At 57.7% G+C, this 19,253-nt stretch overlaps 2 protein-coding genes across 2 annotated transcripts in view; both read right to left on the bottom strand.

The window, feature by feature from the left end:
- The window catches only part of PFDN1 (prefoldin subunit 1), a 30,760-nt gene extending 22,376 nt beyond the window's left edge, over positions 1-8,384 (bottom strand). The window contains exons 1-2 of the mRNA XM_054177712.1: positions 8,335-8,384; positions 7,971-8,137 (exon numbers count right to left, since the gene is read on the bottom strand). Of these exons, the coding sequence (XP_054033687.1) occupies positions 7,971-8,137; positions 8,335-8,367 (200 nt within the window). The 5' untranslated portion in view covers positions 8,368-8,384. The remainder of the gene's footprint in view (positions 1-7,970; positions 8,138-8,334) is intronic.
- A 3,427-nt stretch (positions 8,385-11,811) lies between these two features.
- On the bottom strand, positions 11,812-18,235 carry HBEGF (heparin binding EGF like growth factor). Its single transcript, XM_054177717.1, has 6 exons — positions 18,112-18,235; positions 17,666-17,833; positions 15,221-15,398; positions 13,201-13,356; positions 12,998-13,090; positions 11,812-11,961 (listed from the first exon to the last, which is right to left on the bottom strand). Exons 1-5 carry the CDS (start codon positions 18,152-18,154, stop codon positions 13,018-13,020), a joined length of 618 nt encoding a protein of 205 aa, XP_054033692.1. The 5' UTR covers positions 18,155-18,235; the 3' UTR covers positions 11,812-11,961; positions 12,998-13,017.
- Positions 18,236-19,253: the final 1,018 nt, after the last annotated feature.

Below are 19,253 nucleotides of genomic sequence, written 5' to 3'. Positions count from 1 at the left end.
AAACCAAGGTTCACTTTGAAAGTTGCATGTGGTTGTTGGAATTCCCCAGTTTCCCAAGGAAGAATGTTCTAAACACCACCCCCTGGCCCCAGCACCCAGTGACCATGCAGCTAGGAAAACACAAGCATGGGGGAGGACACCCTGGGCAAGCAATCCCAGGGAAATTTCTGTTTGGAAGGAGGTTTTTTTCCCATTCATAAATGCTCTGTGCTCAGAAAGGTGAAGCTGGCAGCAGGGAAGGCAGAGGCATGGACATCCTGCCATTCTCTGGCAGGCAGACTTACACTCACTCTCCCCAGCAGCAGCAGAAGCAAAGCTAGCAAGGTCAGCAGCACTCTTGAAAAGCAAATCCATCCATGGTTGCAAGAGAAAATAAAATCAAATAAGAAGTCATTCTTTGTGCCTTGCCCCAGGAAGAAACCTTTGAAATGCTAAGTGAGGAGGAACAAACAGCCACCAGCTTGTGGCTGCTAAACAAGGCAGCCTTGGCTTCTGCACGTGGCACATCCTGCACCAACAAAGCATCAAAGAAGGAAATGCAGCAGGCACCACAGGAGATGATGGGGAGATAACCCAGTCAGAACTGGAGCAGAACACCAACACAGAGGCATTTCTGGATGCTGGAGTTAAATTTGTCAGCACTAAACCAATCAATCACACTGCTCCTTCCTAATCAGCAACAAACTTCACGGAGTCACAGAACGGTCTGGGCTGGAAGGGACCTCCAAAGCTCACCCAGTCCAACGCCCTGCACTCAGCAGGGACATCCTCCACTGGATCAGGTTGCCCAGAGCCCTGCCCAGCCCCACCTTGACTATCTCCAGGAATAAGGCCCCAAACTTTGTAGAATCAGCATCTGTAGAGGGGAAAGGTTGGGGGATACTCTGGGCAGCTGCCTCTCCTCAGGAAGCCTGATGGGATGTTTTAGCCTGGGGGCTTTGCTGCTTGGGTTTTGTTGATTGTTCTTCTTTAACTGGCTGAAACATTCTGATAGTTCAGCAAATAGTTTTGGAGAAAACAAAAACTCAAGACAGCAGATGCAGCATTCCTGAGCTCAGCCCTCTGCTCCTTGTGTCTCCCTACTCAGCTCGTGTCCAGCAGTGACCTCGTCCCACAGGATTGCCTTCCTCAGACTTTCCATCAAGGTTTTAATGTAGGGGTCGTGAATCAACCTCCCCTGCTTGCAGGCCTCGAGTAGGCAGCCAGGTGAGAGGGTGCTCAGGTGGAGATTTCTCATCTCTATTGGGGCTGTTCACATTTTCACAGCTTTGGTGTTGTGTGGGTATCAGATCAGAGGCTGACTCCGGGCCCTGAGTGCTGGTGACCTTGTCAGCCCCTGACCCGCAGCCAGTTACCCACCGACACCACACCTGGAAGGTGCAAGAGGGACCCCCCCAGAACTTCTGGGGTCCAGGGAGTTGGCCATTTTCCTCTGCCACAGGAAAGTCAAATTTTGGTGCTTGTGATAAGCCAGAGAACCAGCCCTGTATTCTGAAAGAAATGCTCTGGCACTCAGCATCTCCCCAGAGACTCTAACCCTTGGTCCCAGCTTCTCCTTAAAGCAAGGGGGGGAAAAGACTCAAAATACAGAACTTGAATTCCACTGAACACCACAAGAAATGGATGATCCATGCTGTTCCAGAACATCAGAGTGACATTTATGTGCTTACAGAACTTCAGGAATCAGCCAGCCACACTCTGTGGTTGTTTGCAGTCACCTGGCACAGCCAGCCACAGAAGCAGCAGCAGTTCAAGGTCCCCAAAACACGTAATGCTTGACTAGCATGTGGCCAAAGAGTACCAGGTACCACTCAAGCAACAGATGGATTGCATTCACAAGAGACCTCAAAAGGCCTCCTCCTAGAGGGAGGGACAGAACAAAGGTGCCTCACTCCAGCCCTCCCTCCCCACAACAGCCTGACCTCCACAGCGTGGTCCTGCAAGTGCAATGCTTCTTGAAGGCTCTGGCACATTGCCTCTGGATGCCAGCAGATCAAACTGCCCCTCCAGCAACAGCAGACAGCACTAACAGTTTGTCTCTCTTCTGACCCTTAACAGGTTTCATCTCTTCACTCAGCCAGCTGCTTCCTCTGTGTTGTCTAGGCAACAGGCAGGGGAAAAGTTAGGGATAAAGAACAGCCAAATGGAACTGATTTGCCTCCATGTCATAACCCCAGCCTCAACAGGAAACTGCTCCTAAAGAGTTAATGTCTCCAGGCAAGGCAGACAAGCACCAAGCACAATCTGTGTGCTAATGTTGGATCACAATGTGCCTGGAGTAGGTGGGAGGGCTATAACCAGCAGGTTTATTTCAAGCAGGGCTAAGTAAAACACCTTGGGGGGGTTTTTTTAAGCTATTATTTTTATTTTAAGACCTTTTTTTTTTCCTGCTGCTCATCCATCTGACAAACACTGACCTCTCAGAGGCAGGGAAGGGGTGCCAGCTCTGTGTCTAAAGGGGATTTTTCAGAGAAAAGCAGCTGTCTCCTGGGGCATCTTGCATGAAAACCATGGAAATCTTTTCTTTGAAGTTTCAGTATTGCATGGAGAAACTATACAGAGCAGCAGGGCAGGAGAGCTAGAACTGGACCAAGATATCCAGCCCAGGGCAGCAGGAGCAAGAACTAGGTGGGGGAAGGGCAGGGGAGCCTGCTTGAGATATGAGAAGATACCAAGTTGGAGAGGAGCCTGTGCTGAAGAGAATGAGCTCCTCTGCTGATCTGCAGGGTCCCACTGCTGTCAGCAGCTAACCACAGAGCCCACTGCCCAGCTCTGCTTCTCCCATGCTCTCCATCAGCCAGGAGGAGGATGACAACCAGCTGCTGGCCCACACTTCACTGCTCAAGGCAAAGGCCCCTGCACAGAACAGCCCTGCCCTCACCTACACACACTGTGAGTGTTGCTCTCTAGCCTTGCAAAGCTCTCTAGGCTCATTCCCACTTAACACTGTGAACCACACTGGTCCAGCTGCACCAGAAGTTCAGACTTGAGAAGACCTGAAAGAAAAAGCAAATGGGTGATGGCAAACCTCATGGCACCCCTGCCTTGTCCAGCATGCAGCATCAGAAGTAGCTAAGTAAGGAGGAGCTGGACACAAATATTGTTTCCTTCCCAGATTAGTGCCTGGCTGCACTTGGTCAACACACCAGACTGATTGTGGGAGACAAAAATCAACTTCATTTAAGTTTACAGACTACCTCTTGAGCAGAGGCTGACAGCAGCACGCTTGTCCTTTGGACTCATTTAAGCATTGCAGCACCTGTCAGCTTCTCAGCAGCCCAGCTCTACACCAAACCCTGCCCAAGGAGATGGGCAGTAAAGAAACCACTCAGGTTTCAGAGAGCAGCCTATAGTTAGCAACTGAACTGTAAAGATTAAGCCCTGGGTGTCCTTCAGCTCTGAGTTTTCTGAAGTGAGTGGGATGCAGGCAGTGCTCTGTGCTTGTGAATCAAACACACAAGAAGTACATCTGGGGCAGCTGTACTGAGCCATGCTGTCTGCAGAGGTTCAGAGAAGAGCTGACAGCGAGGGAGGAGCCAAGAACCACAGCAAAAGCTGGAGTGCATTCACATGCCAGGAACCATCACCAGCAGATGGAGAGAGGGGATTCTGCCACTTTGCTCTGCTGAGACCTCCCCTGCAGGGCTGCATCCAGCTCTGGAGCCCTCATCAAGGAAGGACATGGACCTGATGGAGAAGATCCAGAGGAGGCCACGAAAATGATCAGGGGCTTGGAGCAGCTCTGCTATGGGTACAGGCTGAGAGGGCTGGGGGTGTTCAGCCTAGAGAAGAGAAAGCTCCAGGGACACCTAATAGCAGCCTTCCAGTACCTGAAGGGGCTATAAGAAGGCTGCAGAGGGACTGTTCCCAAAGGCCTGAAGGGACAGGACCAGAGGCAATGGCTTCAAACCAGGGCAGAGCAGATTTAGATTGAATGTGAGGAACAAGTGCTGCACCACAATGGTGCTGGGCCACTGCAACAGGTTGCCCAGGGTGGTTGAGGTCCCATCCCTGGAGACACTCAAGGTGAGGCTCTACAGGGCTGAGCAACCTGCTCTAGTGGAGAATGTCCCTGCTGACTGCAGGGGGGTTGGACTGCATGAGCTTTGGAGGTCCCTTCAAACTCAGACCATTCCATGGCTCTGTAATTTAATCCTCTCTCAGCTGTCATCTGCATCTGGCTCAGCCAACAAAAATCTGAACCACTCCTCACCAAACAGCCAGAATCACATCATTAAAGCTGTCCTCACAACACAAAGTTCTGCTGCAGCATCTCCCTGGGGTTTACTCCCTTAGCTGTTATTCCTGTAAGTGCTCTGCCATTTGTTGTGGAAGCAAACTGATGATAAAGCAGGATCAAATCAAACCTGGCTGTTTCAGCAGGGCATGGAAAAACTGCACAGCCCTCCTGAGTGTGCCCAGCACAAGTGCCAGGCATTCTTCTCTTGTAAATCAGGATCTTGCCCAGGTTAGGGCTTGAAGAATGCAAAGGGAAAGGTCTGAAATACTCGGAGAGAAGTCTGAAGCTTAACCTTCCAGCATAGCTCTCAAAGCAATCTGATGAGATCAGCTCACAAATAGCTCAAGCAGAAGGCCAGCAGAGCAGTAGCTGTCCCAGGCTACGCAAGAGGCCTTTCCAAGGAGTATGAAGTAACAGAACTGCAATGCATTGGGCAAGATGCCAGCACCAGCCCAGCCCCCCGGGTTCGTGCAGTGCTATGTGGCACTGACCTTGCTTGTGGCCAACAAAACCCAGCTCCAGCAAAAGCAAAGGCAGGCCCACACGTGGAGGCCAGCAAGGCCTCTGCATGCCATCCAAATACAGTACTTAAGGCAGGGGGAACCAACACGGAGTCCTGGGCGAGGAGCGACAAACAGACCTTGACATCTGTCAGCAGGGCAGGGAAAGGCTCTCAGAAAGGGAGGAGGCTCAAGATAGGATTCAGAGAATAGAAGCCACACAACTGCTTTCCAGGCAGTGCAGAGGCAAGTACTGAACCCATCAAACTTCCTCCCAGGATGCAGCACATGATCACACTTCCTCCAGCCTACAAATTCCACGAAGCCCTGCAGTATCTCATCCTACAGCAGGGTGCACAGCAGCCCCCTGCACACACTGCACAGCATCACAGCTGGAGAGCAAAGCACAAACACTCTAGCAGAGGCCAGACTCTAAGCAGCAGCTGAAATGAGTTAAAGACTGAGAACAACAAACAGACACACACCCCCACCCCACCAACACACAACTGTTGAGCCCCAAAGTCATCTCAAAGAATTCAACCATTCGAGCAAGTGGGCAGAACAGCACGGGCAATCAGAGCAAACTGAAAGCCAGCAGAGCTCTGACAGTGGCATGCCAGCCTCTGGCAGTTCAACTCCACAGCTGTGCAAGCTGAATGCACCCCAGAATGCCCTGGGGCCCTCCTGGCCACAAGGGCACATTGCTGCCCTACAGGGAACTTCTTGTCCCCCAGCACGCCCAGGTCCTTCTCCACAGAGCTGCTCTCCAGCAGGTCCCCCCTCACCTGTACTGCTGCAGGAGGTTGTTCCTCTCCAGAGGCAGGACTCTTCACCTTGCCCTTGAACTTGGTGAGGTTCACCTCTGCCCAACTCTCCATCCTGCCCAGGTCACCCTGACAGGATGTCAGCCACCCCTCCCAGTTTGGTACCATCAGCAAACTGGCTGAGGCTGCACTCTGTGCCTTCATCCAGGTGGTTGATGGAAGAGGCTGAACAAGGCCCTGGTGTTCCCCAGCCCTGACCCCTGGGGAACACCACTAGCAAGAGGCCTCCAACCAGCCCCTGCACCACTGATCACAGCCCTCTGGGCTCTGTCCTTCAGCCAGCTCTCAACCCACCTCACTGTCCACTCTAACCCACACCTGCTGAGCTTGCCCATGAGGACCTTAGGGGAGACAGTGTCCAAAGCCTTGCTGATGGACAGCATCCACTGCTCTCCCCACACCCACCCAGCTGCTCACACCATCACAGAAGGCTATCAGAATCATCAAGCACAACCTCCCCTCTCTGAATCCATGCTGACTATTCCTGACAACCTTTAGAGCTCCAGACAGAGCTGCTCCATCACCTTTCTAGGGATGGAGGTGAGGCTGAGTGGCCTGCACTTTCCAGGGTCCTCCTTCCTGCCCTTTTGTAAGGCTGTAATGACATTGGCTTTTCAATGCACTGGATCCTGATGGATCAGGGCACTTGGCCTGGCTCACCACCGAGCCCTGTGATCATCCACTTCAACACAGAACAGGGAGGAGGTTGATGCAATCACCCCTTCTGACAGCAGTCAGAGCAGAGTCAGCGTCACAAACCCCCAAACTGAGCTGAGCAGTCGTCACTGTTACCCAACTGATGGCTGTTACCCAACTGACAACAGACACCAGCAAAGCCCCATAGCCCTCTCACATCAGAAGCAGAAGGAGCTAGAAGGATATCTATCGTGTAAGCTTCTGTTTGAGCTAGCACCACTCTGTATGGTTACCACCAGAGGCTGCTGAGGCCAAGCAGAAGCACACTATGGAAGTCACTCAAAGTGATACTTGTAGCTTCAGCTGTTTCTTTTGACAGCCACCCCACCTCTACCTCTGTGAGTGCACTGGGACCACCCACAAGAGCTTCATGCTCGTTACAGTATCACTAAGGTTGGAAGAGACCCCAAGAATCATCAAGTCCAACCTGGCACCACAGACCTCACGACTGGACCATGGCACCAAGTGCCACATCCAATCTCCTCTTGAACACCTCCAGGGATGGGGACTCCACCACCTCCCTGGGCAGCACATCCCAATGATGGAGGACTCACTCGGTGAAGAACTTTCTCCTCACCTCGAGTCTAAACCTCCCCTGGCACAGCTTGAGACTGTGTCCCCTTGTTCTGCTGCTGGGTGCCTGGGAGAAGAGACCAACCCCCTCCTGGCTACAACCACCTTTCAGGTAGTTGTAGAGGGCAATGAGGTCACCCCTGATCTTCTCTTCTCCAGGCTAAACAACCCCAGCTCCCTCAGCCTCTCCTCACAGGGCTGTGCTCAAGGCCTCTCCCCAGCCTCATTGCCCTTCTCTGGACACCTTCAAGTGTCTCAATGTCCTTCTTAAACTGAGGGGCCCAGAACTGGACACGGTACTCAAGGTGTGGCCTAACCAGTGCAGAGTACAGGGGCACAATGACCTCCCTGCTCCTGCTGGCCACACTATTCCTAATGCAGGCCAGGATGCCATTGGCCTTCTTGGCCACCTGGGCACACTGCTGGCTCATGTTTAGGCAGCTGTCAATCAGCACCCCCAGGTCCCTCTCTGTTTGGCAGCTCTCAGCCACTCTGACCCCAGCCTGTAGCTCTGCATGGGGTTGCCGTGGCCAAAGTGCAGCACCTGGCATTGGACTTGTTGAATGCCATCGTTTCCAAAGTTTGAAGAGATGTGGGCAACACCAGCGAGCTGCATCCTGTGGCAGGACACTGCAGAGGACATCGCTGCAGAACAGCTCTGCGAGCACGGGAGGTGTTCGAGGAGTCTGATGGGAACTGCACTGCAAAGACTGAAGCTGGCTGGGTTTGTGAGAGCCTTCTCAGAAAGAAGGCTGTTGGTCATCAGGACACTGGATTACAGGCTTCTCAGAAGTGCCAGAAGAGACCAGCACTGCCAGGAGCAGAGCCAGCAAGCACAACCATGCAAACCCAACACCATTACAGCAACCCTTCTCCAGGACAGCCAGAGAGGAGCCCCGGTAAGCCTCACTGCCTTCCCTACCCGATTGCTGCGATGAAACACGCAAGACAAGGCACAAAATTCACCAGGTAAACCTGCCGAGACAAAGCTGGCCCGCTCCTTGTGAAGGGCATACCCTCCCGCACAAGCACAGGAAGGCTGGGGGCCTCCCCGTGCGCAGGACCGCAGCCCTGGGCGGCGGGCAGCAGGGCCAGAGGCGCAGGGCACGGCGGCGGCGGCCCCGGGCAGGTACTCACATCCTTCCCACGCCCTCGTACATGCGCGTCTCGTCCACCAGCATCATCACCTCCGTGTCCGTGAGGTGAGCGTGCTTCTTCGTCTTGGTCAGCTGCTCGATCTGGATGTCGGCCAGCTTCACCTTCTGCTGCGTGTCGATCACCTTGGCCTGCAGCTCGGTGAAGGCCTGGGGGGAGAGCGGCCGCGGTGAGGGGCGGCGAAGAGGGGCGGCCCCGGCAAGCCGCCGCTCACCGGCCCCGCGCCGCCGCGACCGAGCCGAGCCCACCGGCAGGGGAAGAGGGACGGGGGAGGCGGGGGCGGGCGCCGGCAGGACGCGGACGGGAGGCGCTGCGGACAGGCCGCCCGCCCCGGAGGGGCTCACACCTTCTTCAGCTCCAGGTCCACGGGCGCCGCCATCTTGGGTCCCAGCAGCGCCTGCGCGTGCCCGTGGACGCGGAGCGGAGCCTGCGGCGGGGGCGGAGCCTGCGGCGGGGGCGGCCGCGGGGCGCAGCCGGGGGGCGGAGCCTGCCCGGCCGCCGGACGCCTGCCTGGGGCCGCCGCGCAAGGCCGCCCCGCGGGGGCCGCGCTGCCGGGGGAAGCCCTGCGGGCCCGGGTGCAGTTTAATCCCCGGAGCTGGGGGGTGCCCAGCCGCGGGGAACGGTGCTAGCCCGGCTCTGGTGCTTGCCTCTCCCGGCGGCTACCGCAGCCCGGCCCGAGCCGGCAGAGTCTGCGTTGCCAGCTCCTTGCCAGCACCAGTGCGGGTCCCCGGCTGGCCCCGGGAGAGGCTTCCAGTGTCCGCAGAGGAGGAGCGGCAGGTACAGACCACAGGGCAGCAGGAGGTGCCCTGTGAATAGCGCCGTGGGCAAAGCGGGGCCCCGGCCCCACGGAGGTGCGGGGAAAGGGCTGCAGTGGCACACAGGGCAGGCTGGCACCGGGGCGTGCCCGGCAGGCAGGTGCTGGGCCGGGCAGCGTCAGGAGGCTCCCAGCAGCCTCCCTCTGCCCACCGAGGGATTTGCCTTCGGTCCCTCCATTCCCGGAGCTTCCCTCGGGGCTTGCGCGGGCGGGCTCCGGTAAGCGGCGAGGTCCCGGAGCGCCCAGAGCGCTGCTCTGCAGCCAGGGGCAAGCAGGGGGAACCTGCTGCAGCACCCCTCTTGGTGTGAAGGAGCCAGCCTGCAATGACTCTCAGGTCTCCTTGCCACCTGCTCCCAGAGCTGCCCTTTTCAGTGCCTTCCCCAGCTCTTTGGACCTACCACAGCTGCTCACCATCCCCAGGCATTGCTGCTCGCCCACTGCAGAGCTGCGGAAGAGTTTCCACTGCCTGTGCTTGCAAGGGCAGCCTTCTACTATGCCTCCAACTCTACAGGTGCCTGGGGGGAATTTGTGTCTCCCTTTCTGAAGAAGGAATAAAGCCAGGGAAGATGCTTCCCTGCAGCAAAGGCCCTCCCAGGCTCAGGGCTTAGCAGCTGGTGGAGGAGGTGGGCAAAGCTGACAACCCGAGTTGGGAAGAAAATCAGCCAAGCAAATCATCTCTGGAGAAGAAGAGACAAAAGAAGCCACACAACTCTCCTCCATAATCTCTATCTGCAGGGGAACCCAGAGAGCACAGGGGGAGCTCTGGGGAATGCACTGGGTGATGATGTTTAGTGGCTGGGCACAGGTCTGGTCTCCAGTTGACAACCCAGGCTCTGGAAGGAGATGCCAGAGGTCACAGCATGAAGTCCGTGTCAGAGGCAGCAAGTGGGCTGGACACTGGCAGTCAGGAAATGCTGCAGCTGTGGCATGTTTGTGCTCCTGGGTCTATGCCCAGAGTAGGATGAAAGGCTAGGCTGCTGGGCTGGGACTGCTGGAGGCTACCACCTGCCTTCACCAGGATCCCTGCCAGTGCTCAGCCTGGCTGCCCACTCCTGCCAGGGGAGATGGCAGAATGGTGAAGACTCCTTTCCTGAAGTCCCATTCCTGCAGGCACAGCTAGGTGAGCAGCCTGGCCTCCTCTTCTCTTTCCCTTCACATGTCCCTGCAGGCAAGGGAAGAGGGCAGCTGGGGCAGGCTGGAGCTGCTGGCATGCAGAGCTGCCCACAATGAGATGCAGAAAAGCAGCAGAGCCAGTGAAGGGAAGGGCTCTGGGAAGGGGAGCAGCAGAGACACAGCAGGGCAGGGACACAGCCAGGTGAAGACCTGGAGCAGAAGGGCCTCCTGCACAGCAGCTGGAGCCATTATTTGCTTAATACTCATTGAAAAAAAGCCAAAGTGTGGAGTCCCTGATTAAAGTGGCACTCCCACAGCACTAAGGTTCAGGTCTGCACAAACCAGAGCCAGTGATCTGTTTCCCTGTCGCTGGGATGCAGGCCATTGCAACTGCTGGGGCTTTCACTCCCCAGGTGACAGTTGTCACCAGCCCACTTCCCATCTGCTGTACTTTAGTCCTTCTGTCTTGGGAAGCACTGGAAAGCTGAAATACTGCTGCCTTCCCCCTTTCTATGCCCCAGGTCTTGTTGCTACCACAAAACTCCGCAGCTGTGCAAGAGGGATGAACCCAGGAACTCACTTCCTGAGCTTTATGCTGACTGTGGGAGTAACTGCTTATTTCATACTTTACCAGAGCTAAGGTTGGGCTAAATAAGGCCCCAAAGCTCTGCAGTCTACTCATTGCCTGGCTTTAGTACATGTTTGAGGAGGAGTGGAAAGCAGTAGCTTAGTACTCCTCTTTGAACGCTGGAGTTGGACATCTGCTGAAGGAAAAGGGGTTGGAGAAAAGCAGGTTCCCTGCAGGAGGAAACCCTTTGTCTCTGCTTCAAGGCTCTCTCCTAGAGCCAGAGTCTCACCCTGATCTCAGCTCACCCTGGAGAAGATCAGGGAAGAGGAAAGATGGTTTGAGGCCTGGTTTTACTGCAAAGTCTTGAACAGCCATCTGGAATGATGGAATGACCCCAGCCCCCGAAGCCAGCCACCACTCCAGGAACTGCTGAGGCCTGAGTACATCTCTGGCTGTTTTAGCCAGGTGTTGAATTAAAGCCAGGAATCAGTCCTATGTCAGTCACTCAGTGGCCAGAGTGGCTTCACTCATACCAGAGGCAGCTTTGCCTGATGAGGGAACACCCAAACATCACATCCCTCCCGGGGCTCCTGCAGGACAGACTCTGCCACTAGCCCCTTCCAGCAGCCTACTCTGCTGCCCCCCAGGGATGGCAGAAGCCTCCCCTGCACACGCAAGGATCTCTGCCCCCGTTCGCTGCGTGCAGCCTTCAGAGCTCCGACTCCCTTCCACCTCTGCCATCAGATTAACGAGCCAGGAGTTTGTAACAAAGTGTTATTTATTAGAACATTACATTGCACTTAAAAAATAGGGAGGTCTGGCCCTGTCACCTCAAGCCCAGGTGAAGGCTGCAGGGCCAGGCTTGCAATAAATATAAATACTATGTACAGTTTATCTAAAATAAATATATAATTTAAAAAGAAAAATATCTTGTTAAATAACTGTTACCCTCCCACCCCTCCTGCACCTAAGAAAGCCCCAAGCCTGGACTCCTCTTCTTTCACAGTTTGTTCCTCAGCACGCACTGCAGTGCACAGAGAGCTGCTGGGGAGCCCCTCGTACCCCACAGGGTGCTGGGGAGCCCTGCACACCCCACGGGGCACAGAGAGCTGCTGGGGAGCCCCTTGCACCCCACAGGGCACAGAGAGCTGCTGGGGAGCCCCTCGCACCCCACAGGGTGCTGGGGAGCCCTGCACACCCCACGGGGCACAGAGAGCTGCTAGGGAGCCCCTTGCACCCCACAGGGCACAGAGAGCCGCTGGGGAGCCCCTCGCACCCCGCGGGGTGCTGGGGAGCCGCTGGGGAGCCCTGCACCCCCAATGGGGCACAGAGAATCTCTGGAGTGCAGCCACCTGGCTGGCCAGCGCCTGTCCCAGGCCGGCTTCAGCCCAGAGACGGCCACCGAGCTGCCTGCGGGACAGCGCTGGCTCCACGGCTCTCACCTCTTCACGGAGGTAGAAGTGCATCAGTGCCGGCCCCTGCAAGAGAACAGCAGGAGAGCTCACAACACGGCCCCGGGCTGCTCAGCCCGCAGAGGGGTTCCTGCGGGGTGGGACCAAGGTACCTGTCCCACCCAGCCTGGCAGGAAACTCCCTTGTGGCCACTGAGATCACAGCAGCGGCAGCCACTTGTCACCTTGGGCAGATGGGGACAGGATGCCAGGGAAGTGGCACGTCCACCGTGCTGCCCTTCCATTCCCCCTGCTCACATCCACCCCACTGATCCCCAGGGCAGGAGGGGCAGTGACAAAAGCCTTGTGCTGAAGCCTCCTCTCCAGATTTCAACTGCTATAAGCAGCTACCCACAGTTACCCACACAGCAGAGATTCCTTGAAGGCATTACCTCAGCATCACCGTTTTCTTGGTTCAAAAAGAGAAGTGGCTGTAATGTGTGGGCACAGCTAACATCGGGGTTTGGACCAGACCAGAGGAAGTCTGCAAGCTTTCCAGTACCTGGCCACGTGGCCAGTCCCGGGACAGAGCACAGCCCCATCACCCAGCCACACTAACATGGCATGGGCTGGCAGAGGATCCCCCCCATGCCCAGCTGCAAGGCATTATGTTGGTACCAGTGAGGAGCAGAGTGGGAGTGAAAAGGAAGGGTGGGGTTTTTTATATACATATAAATAGAGGCAATATCTAAGGAGGGGAAGTGACTCAGAGGGTCAGAGAGGGAGCAGAACAAGTTGGGGGGGGGGGGAGGAAAAAAAACCACACCACAAGCAGCTTCCCTACTGCTAAATGTCCCCAAAGCATTCAACAGGGCAAAGGAGGAGTCTAAAGTTAGAGAGCAGGAGGTGCTGGTAGCCTGGGAGTCAGGCACTTGGACAGGAAGGAGAGAAAAGAGGACTGGAGCCCCACGGGGCAGCCTCGTGGGCAGAAATCCAGTGAGCTGCTTCTCCAGGCTCAAAACTGCCTTCAGCTCCTGCCTGGCTCTGGCACGTGGTTCACAGAGCAGTTCCAGCCAGCATGAGCAAGCAGAGCCCGCCAGCCCCATGCCCAGCCGAGGGCTCACCTCGCCAGCACCTGGCATCCTCAGTGGTTCACAGTGATGCCCAGCTTGATTTTCTCTTCGTTTTCGACATCGTAGACACCCCTCTTGTGACACCTGTGAGGCCAAACAGAGAGGTGCTCAGAGCATGGAGGAATCCCTGCCACCCTCCCCTGCGTGGAGTCTTCCCAGGACGGGGATCCCCCAGCTCAGCCCCTCCCACTCACTTGAGCATCAGCAGGGCTGCGATGATGACAAGACACAGGGAGGAGAGCACGACAGCAACCACGGCCAGCGCCGTGGTGTGGTCGTAGGCGCTGGGGGGGTGCTCCACGGGCAGCAACAGGCCATGGCATCTCTCTCCATGATATCCTGGCTGGCATCTGGGAGAGAAGTTTGAAAGGTTGGTGGTGACCAAGCACTGAAGGTCATTGGGTCCCTCACATCCCCCAGCATGGAGGGACAAGAGGAGTTGCCTCTTTGCCTGGCCTTAGCCAGCACCCTGCCCTTCCCCTTGGTCCCCTACCCCTGAGGTGGGAGAGCTGATGTCACCATCACCTCCTTCATACTGGTAAACTAAGTTTCTCCTGCCCAAGCACCAAGTCAGAGCTCCTAGAAAAGATGAGCTCCCCCCAGGAGCTCATCTGGCTGTGCTCTTCCCAGTCTAGAACCAGACTGCCCAGCCCACCTCTGGGAGAGAGAAGTCCCACAGAAAGGAGCAGAGAGGCAGCTGGACTGGACCTCAGCACTTCCCTTGGAGCAGGCTAACTCTGCACACTGCCAGCCAGAGAGGTGCCACCTCCCTCAGGACTCAGGAGGTTACTCACATAACAGAAATAATGCTGCCCATCAGAGCTGCCAGGCTGCCAACCCTCCCTGCCAGGCAAGGTGCAGCAATGCCACCATGTCTTGCTATGCCCAGTGCCACCAACCTTCAAGCTTGCAACAACACTGCATGCCAGCATCGCTGCCCAGCCATGGCAGCAAGGCTGGTTACAAGGCAGAGGTGCAGGACTCAGTCTGGCAGCATCTTCAACCCCACCCCGCACCCAGGGGACCAGGCCAAGGAAGTGACAATCCAGGGAATCCTGCAGCCACAACCAGCTGACACCAGCCAAAATGAAGCCTCATTATAGGAGGGGACAGGGAAAGCTGGCTGCTGTTCCTAAAACCCACGATGGCTTGGGAGCAGTCACCCAAGGATGGGCCACCAGGCTGAAGAGTCCTAGCTGGTCCTTGGACCCTTCCTGCTTATCCATGTCCCAGGTCCTCCCTAAGCCCCAGAGATCTGGGAAGGGCAGGAGGCACCTGGTTGTCCCAGTCCCAGGCAGGGTGTGCTGGGTCACCAGCTCGAGCTGAGCCAGCAGAGATCCCTTGCTGGCAGTCTTGAGCCCCTAACTCCATGACAGCTTCCAGACAGAGAGAAACTAAGCGGTTCAAAGAGCTATGCAGATTGCAGAGCATGAGATCCCATGGGCACCATAAGTCAGGGAGCTATTATCTTTCCTGGGCTCCAGGCACAGGGCTGGGTGGCTCAGAGGATTGATAGCAAAGAACAAAGCCTCTTATATAGCTGCCAGCTCAACTCTGCCCACGTCAGTGGGGATCAGATGTGCCACTCCTGGGTATTTCCTGCAGTAGTGGTGCTGGATCCAGGTGCCCTGGCAGTGGGTAAATGCTTTCTCCTCTGCTTGCCTTGTCTAGTCCCTGCTCTTCACCTGCATCCCAGGCAGTACACAGCCCTGTCCTTTCATCAGAGACAAAGGACAGCTTGGGCATGGCTTTGGCAGACTGTCCCCAAAGATGGCACCTCCAATCCACCTTGCTGGTGCCATGGCAGAGGTGCTCCTCCTGCTTGCACCAGCTGCAGGAGCCCCAGGCTCTCCGTCAGTGCTAGACACATCAAAGAACAGGGGGCCAGAGGGTTACAGAGTCAGGAGGGGGTCTTGCAAACCAGGCCTGCAGAAGCCCTTGTCTGTGAGACCCCAGCCCCTGCTCACCACCCTCCAAACCCTACCGCTGCAAGCCTCCACGCAGCAGCTCAGCCAAAGCCTCTGCACCGGCAGGGGATGCTGGGGGATGGACGCTGCTCAAGAAGCACAAGGAAAGAGGCCAAGTCAGAGCAGTCCCTGCATGGGCAGAGAGCATGCACTAAAAATATCTCCTCCGCTCTTCCTCTGCCTGGCCCAGAGAATTGAAGGAACCGTGACTAAGGCTCCCCCGGCGCAGCACACGCCAGCCACTCACATGCAGGAGGGCGCTCCCAGCTCGCGGATGTATTTGCATTCCCCGTGAATGCAGAAATCTTTGTACTTCCGCAGGCACGGGTCCCTCTTCTTCCCCAGCCCTTTGCCTTTTCTTCTTTTATTCCCGTTCCCTTTCTTCTTGGGAGTAACCAGGCCTTGAGGCTTCGACAGGAAAGCGACTGGAAAATAATTCGGTGAGAAGGAAACGGCAGTCAGATCACCTCCGTGTCAAGCCAGAGGAGGCAGAGCGGCAGCCCTCGGGCTGCTGCAGCCAGCTCGGCCCTGGCCCTCCCACAGCCTTTTGTGCAGCAGCCTGCCCTGGAACTGAGGGGGTTTTCCATTACTGTCTTTTCAGCTTCTCAAATACCACGGCCTTTCCAATTCATCAGAACAGCTCTGAAGGAAAGAAAGGAATGGGGACAAGGCGCAGTGTGGAACAGAGCTTCTTGCATCTCAAATGTTGCTATTGTGTGCACAACTTTCCACTGGACACAGAACACTGCCAATTGCCTCCCTATCTGCCTCGTACTTCCCTGATGAGCACGGTCTTTTGTAAGACCCTATTCATGGCTCTGATGGATTTTCCTTCCTGTGGGGGTACAAGGATGGGTTGTGGACCCAGAGCAAGTCTGGTTTAAGTTTTGGGTTTGCAGAGCCAAAGAGATGCTAAGGACAGCACTCCCATGAATTAAAAAGGAATGTTTTAATTGCCGTGCAGAAAGCAGTTGGCTTTGGTGCCAGGCCAGCTCCCTGATGGGCTGGGGGGAACCAGAGCCCTGAATTCCTCTCCTGGACATGGACTGAACCCAACGACTTCACTGGAGTAGCTTTAAGACATGCAGTTGCCCAAAGAATCATCCCCCAGCTTGACCTGACAAGGTGCTGAGAAGCCAGAGAGCACTCACTGCTCCACAGAGGACTTTTGGGCTCCCTCCTTCCCAAACCATGGTGCCCAACCCTGATGAGCCCAAGGAAATAGGAACTGAACCCTGTGGTGCTGGAGTAGAGGCAGCTGAGTCTACCCTGGCAAGCTCTAACCTGCCCAGTTCCTTCTCAAGCCACTGCCTGACGCAACCAGTGCTCCCGGTGCTGCAGCACGCCGGCTGCACACCTAGCGAAGGTAGTTCACACTGTGCCTGGAGAAAGCTGATACTCCAGGAAATTCTGTGGCTTGCAGGAGCCCCTGGGCCTGGGTGAGGCCTGGGGCTTTGCCACAGGCTGGCCACAGAGGCTGCCCCTCCCCTCAAAGGTTATCTTCTGGGGGCAGCCAGAGGACACACTGTGCTGCTGATCCCCTCAAGCCGTCTCCACTCTCACCACCCCTTCTCTCCAGGGCTCTGTCCCTGCCAGACAAGATCTTGAAGGTAGGGAAACTGGTCCAGGCCAGGTGGGCCCAGGGGGCTGTTGCCCCTCTTTCTTAGCTCAGGCACCCTGGAGGGCTGCAGCTCAGAGGAAGGTGAAGGCAACAGAAAAGCCAGATTTTTGTGACCATAGCTCAGCTCAAGGCATCGAGAAACTGCTCCAGAAGGCCACAGCCTCAAGTAACCAAACATCTGCCATCCCCTTAGCCTGTCCCACAGGCAAAGGTCGTCCCACACCTGCCATATCATCTGCTCCAGGATAGGCTCCCCTCCTCAGGGGGCTGGAACCTCTCTTCAATCAGGAGTAATCAGGTTTCCCAGGGGCTTCATCAGCCCGGTTTGGCAGGGTTTTGCCATAGCCAAAAAGCAAAGACCATGCGAAGAGGAGGGTGAAGTCTCCTCCTGGTGCCAGGCTACCGATCCCAGCATGTCACATGTGCGAGGCACAGGTACAAGTCACCCTCCCCAGCCTGCCATGGGCAGCCGTCCCACCCCCACGAGAGCACTTGGGACACGGAGCTGGGGCAGAGGAGCCAGGCAGGGAGCTGAACAGAGTGGCAGTGTGCCCCCCACCCCCGGAGCTGGGGTGCCGCTGACTAACCCTGCCTAGGTATGAGGAGCAGCCGTGTGTAGGCGGCGGCTGAGTCACAGCGGTGCCCCCGCCAGCGGCCATCACGGCCCCATTCCGGAGGCAGCTGGGACCCGCGGGCCGGGGCTGCCGCGCCTCCCGGGGGAGCTCTGCCTTCGTGTGGCCGAAGAGCAGGGGGGCCTTGGGACCCCCGCGCCAGGGACTTCAGATACAAGGCTCGGACACGGGGCGGGAGCTGCCACAGCACGGTGGCTCCGTGCCACTGCCCAAGGGCTGGTCCCGACCCGGGAATCGGGGCTCCCCGCGGCTCCCTGCGAAGCGGGACCGGAGCTGCCGCCGGGGTACCCGCGGGGCTGAGCCGAACCCAGTTCGTGCCCTCCGCGCCCTAGTGGGTCCAACCGACCCCAACCCGCCCTGCCAGGCCCGCCACAGGACTCGCTCCGGGAGCAACAGCCGCCACCCCCAGGGCCCCCAGACGCGGTTCTCGCTCTCTTACCTCTCGGCAACTCGCTGAGATCGTCCCCTGAGGCCGCTCCGCCACCTTCCTTCTCCAGGCTGCGTCCGAGCAGCGGAGCCGTGGCTAGGACCGGCGCCCCGCCGCCCCTCCGCAGCACCTCGTTGTGCCGCTCGTCCCGACCCAGACCGCTCGCTGCCACCGAGCACACTGCGGGAAGGAGACAAGGGGACACGGTCAGGCTGACCCTACCTGGGACATCCCACGCGTGTCCGCCACCGGGGCTGATTTTTCCGTCTGCCCCCACCCATAGCTGGGACCAGGGTCGCGTTGCCCCTGCCCGTGACCCTCCATCCGGGACGGGGACCGTGCCCGTGCCCACGTTGCCCAGGACCACCCTCCCCTACGCGTGCCCGGCGCTGGGGTTGCGCTGCCCAGGACCAGAACACGGTGCCGGTGCCGGTGCCCCTGCCCACGCGTGCCCGCACCTGCCGCCAGCAGCGCGTGGATCAGCACCGCCCGCCCGTCCATGGCCCGCGGCCACGCGTGTCCCGGCCGCTGCCCAAACCCCGCTCCTCTTGGCGCCGCACCGGCCCCACTGCCCGGCGGTCCGGCCCCGCGGCGGGTAGAAGGCGGCGGGGCGGGGCGGGGCGGGTGGGGAGGGGCGGAGCTGCCTGGCTGCCCGCCCCCGGGAAGGGCTTCCCTGGCCCCGGAGCCGCCAGCGCCGGTACCCCGACCCCCGCCCGGGACACCCAGCGCTGCGCAGCCCGGGCAGCCGGAGGGGAGGAGGTGGCTTCGGGAAAGCGGGCTGGAAACTCCTGACTGGTCGGGGACAGCACCGTGCGCCCACACTGGCTGGGGCACCAGTGCCAAAGGGGACCTTGGGAGGCTTTGGGAGGCACACGTGCATCCCAAGAGGGGCGTCAGGCAAGAGGGAAGACCTCGCGGTTCAGCTCCAAAACGTCCGCCTGCCCTTGGTGATGGGGTGACGTCCCAAGAGGGGACAGACTTCTTGCCACGCGCCGCTGGCAAGGACAGATTGGTGTCGGTGGCAGCCTGAGATGGTGTCAGAGACCATTTCTGTCCATGAGCCACCTCCGTACCCCGATGGAGGGCCTGGCCAGTTCAGTCACAGCTTCATCCTGCAATCCCCTAGCCAGCCGCTGTCCTTGTCTCCCTCCCAGCCCGTGGCCGTTGTGTTAGTGGCTGCCAGCGCTTCTCTGTCCCCTCCCCTGCTCTGGCAACCACTGGTTGTGTTTGGCCTCATCCCCAGCCCAGGTGACAGCCCAGATACACATTGCTGATGCTGGCACCGCCGAGTGCAAAGTCTTGTCCCGGCTCACCCTCGGCTTGGCTGCGGCCCCTTGTTGGTTCCTCAAGGTCCTAAGCCCCCCCGGCTGCCGGTTTGGGCCATGGGAATGCGGTGGGACGTTGCTGCCGATGCAGGCAGCATCTGCAGGGAGCACTGTCGGCTCTGTCAGCCTCTCGCTCACTTTCTTGCTCAGACCTGATTGTTGTCATTGTTTGTTGGATGTTTTTTCTTCCGCCTGCTCTGGCCCAAAGGGCTTTGGCATCGGGGTGAGGCGGGGTCAGCCTCCCAGGAGGAGCTGGGGGTCTCCAAGGAGCCAGG

The sequence above is a fragment of the Dryobates pubescens genome, chromosome 44 (assembly GCF_014839835.1).
Source record: "Dryobates pubescens isolate bDryPub1 chromosome 44, bDryPub1.pri, whole genome shotgun sequence".
Lineage (NCBI taxonomy): Eukaryota > Metazoa > Chordata > Aves > Piciformes > Picidae > Dryobates > Dryobates pubescens.
Note: the sequence above shows the minus strand (reverse complement) of the source record. Positions and strands in the feature narration are given on the sequence as shown.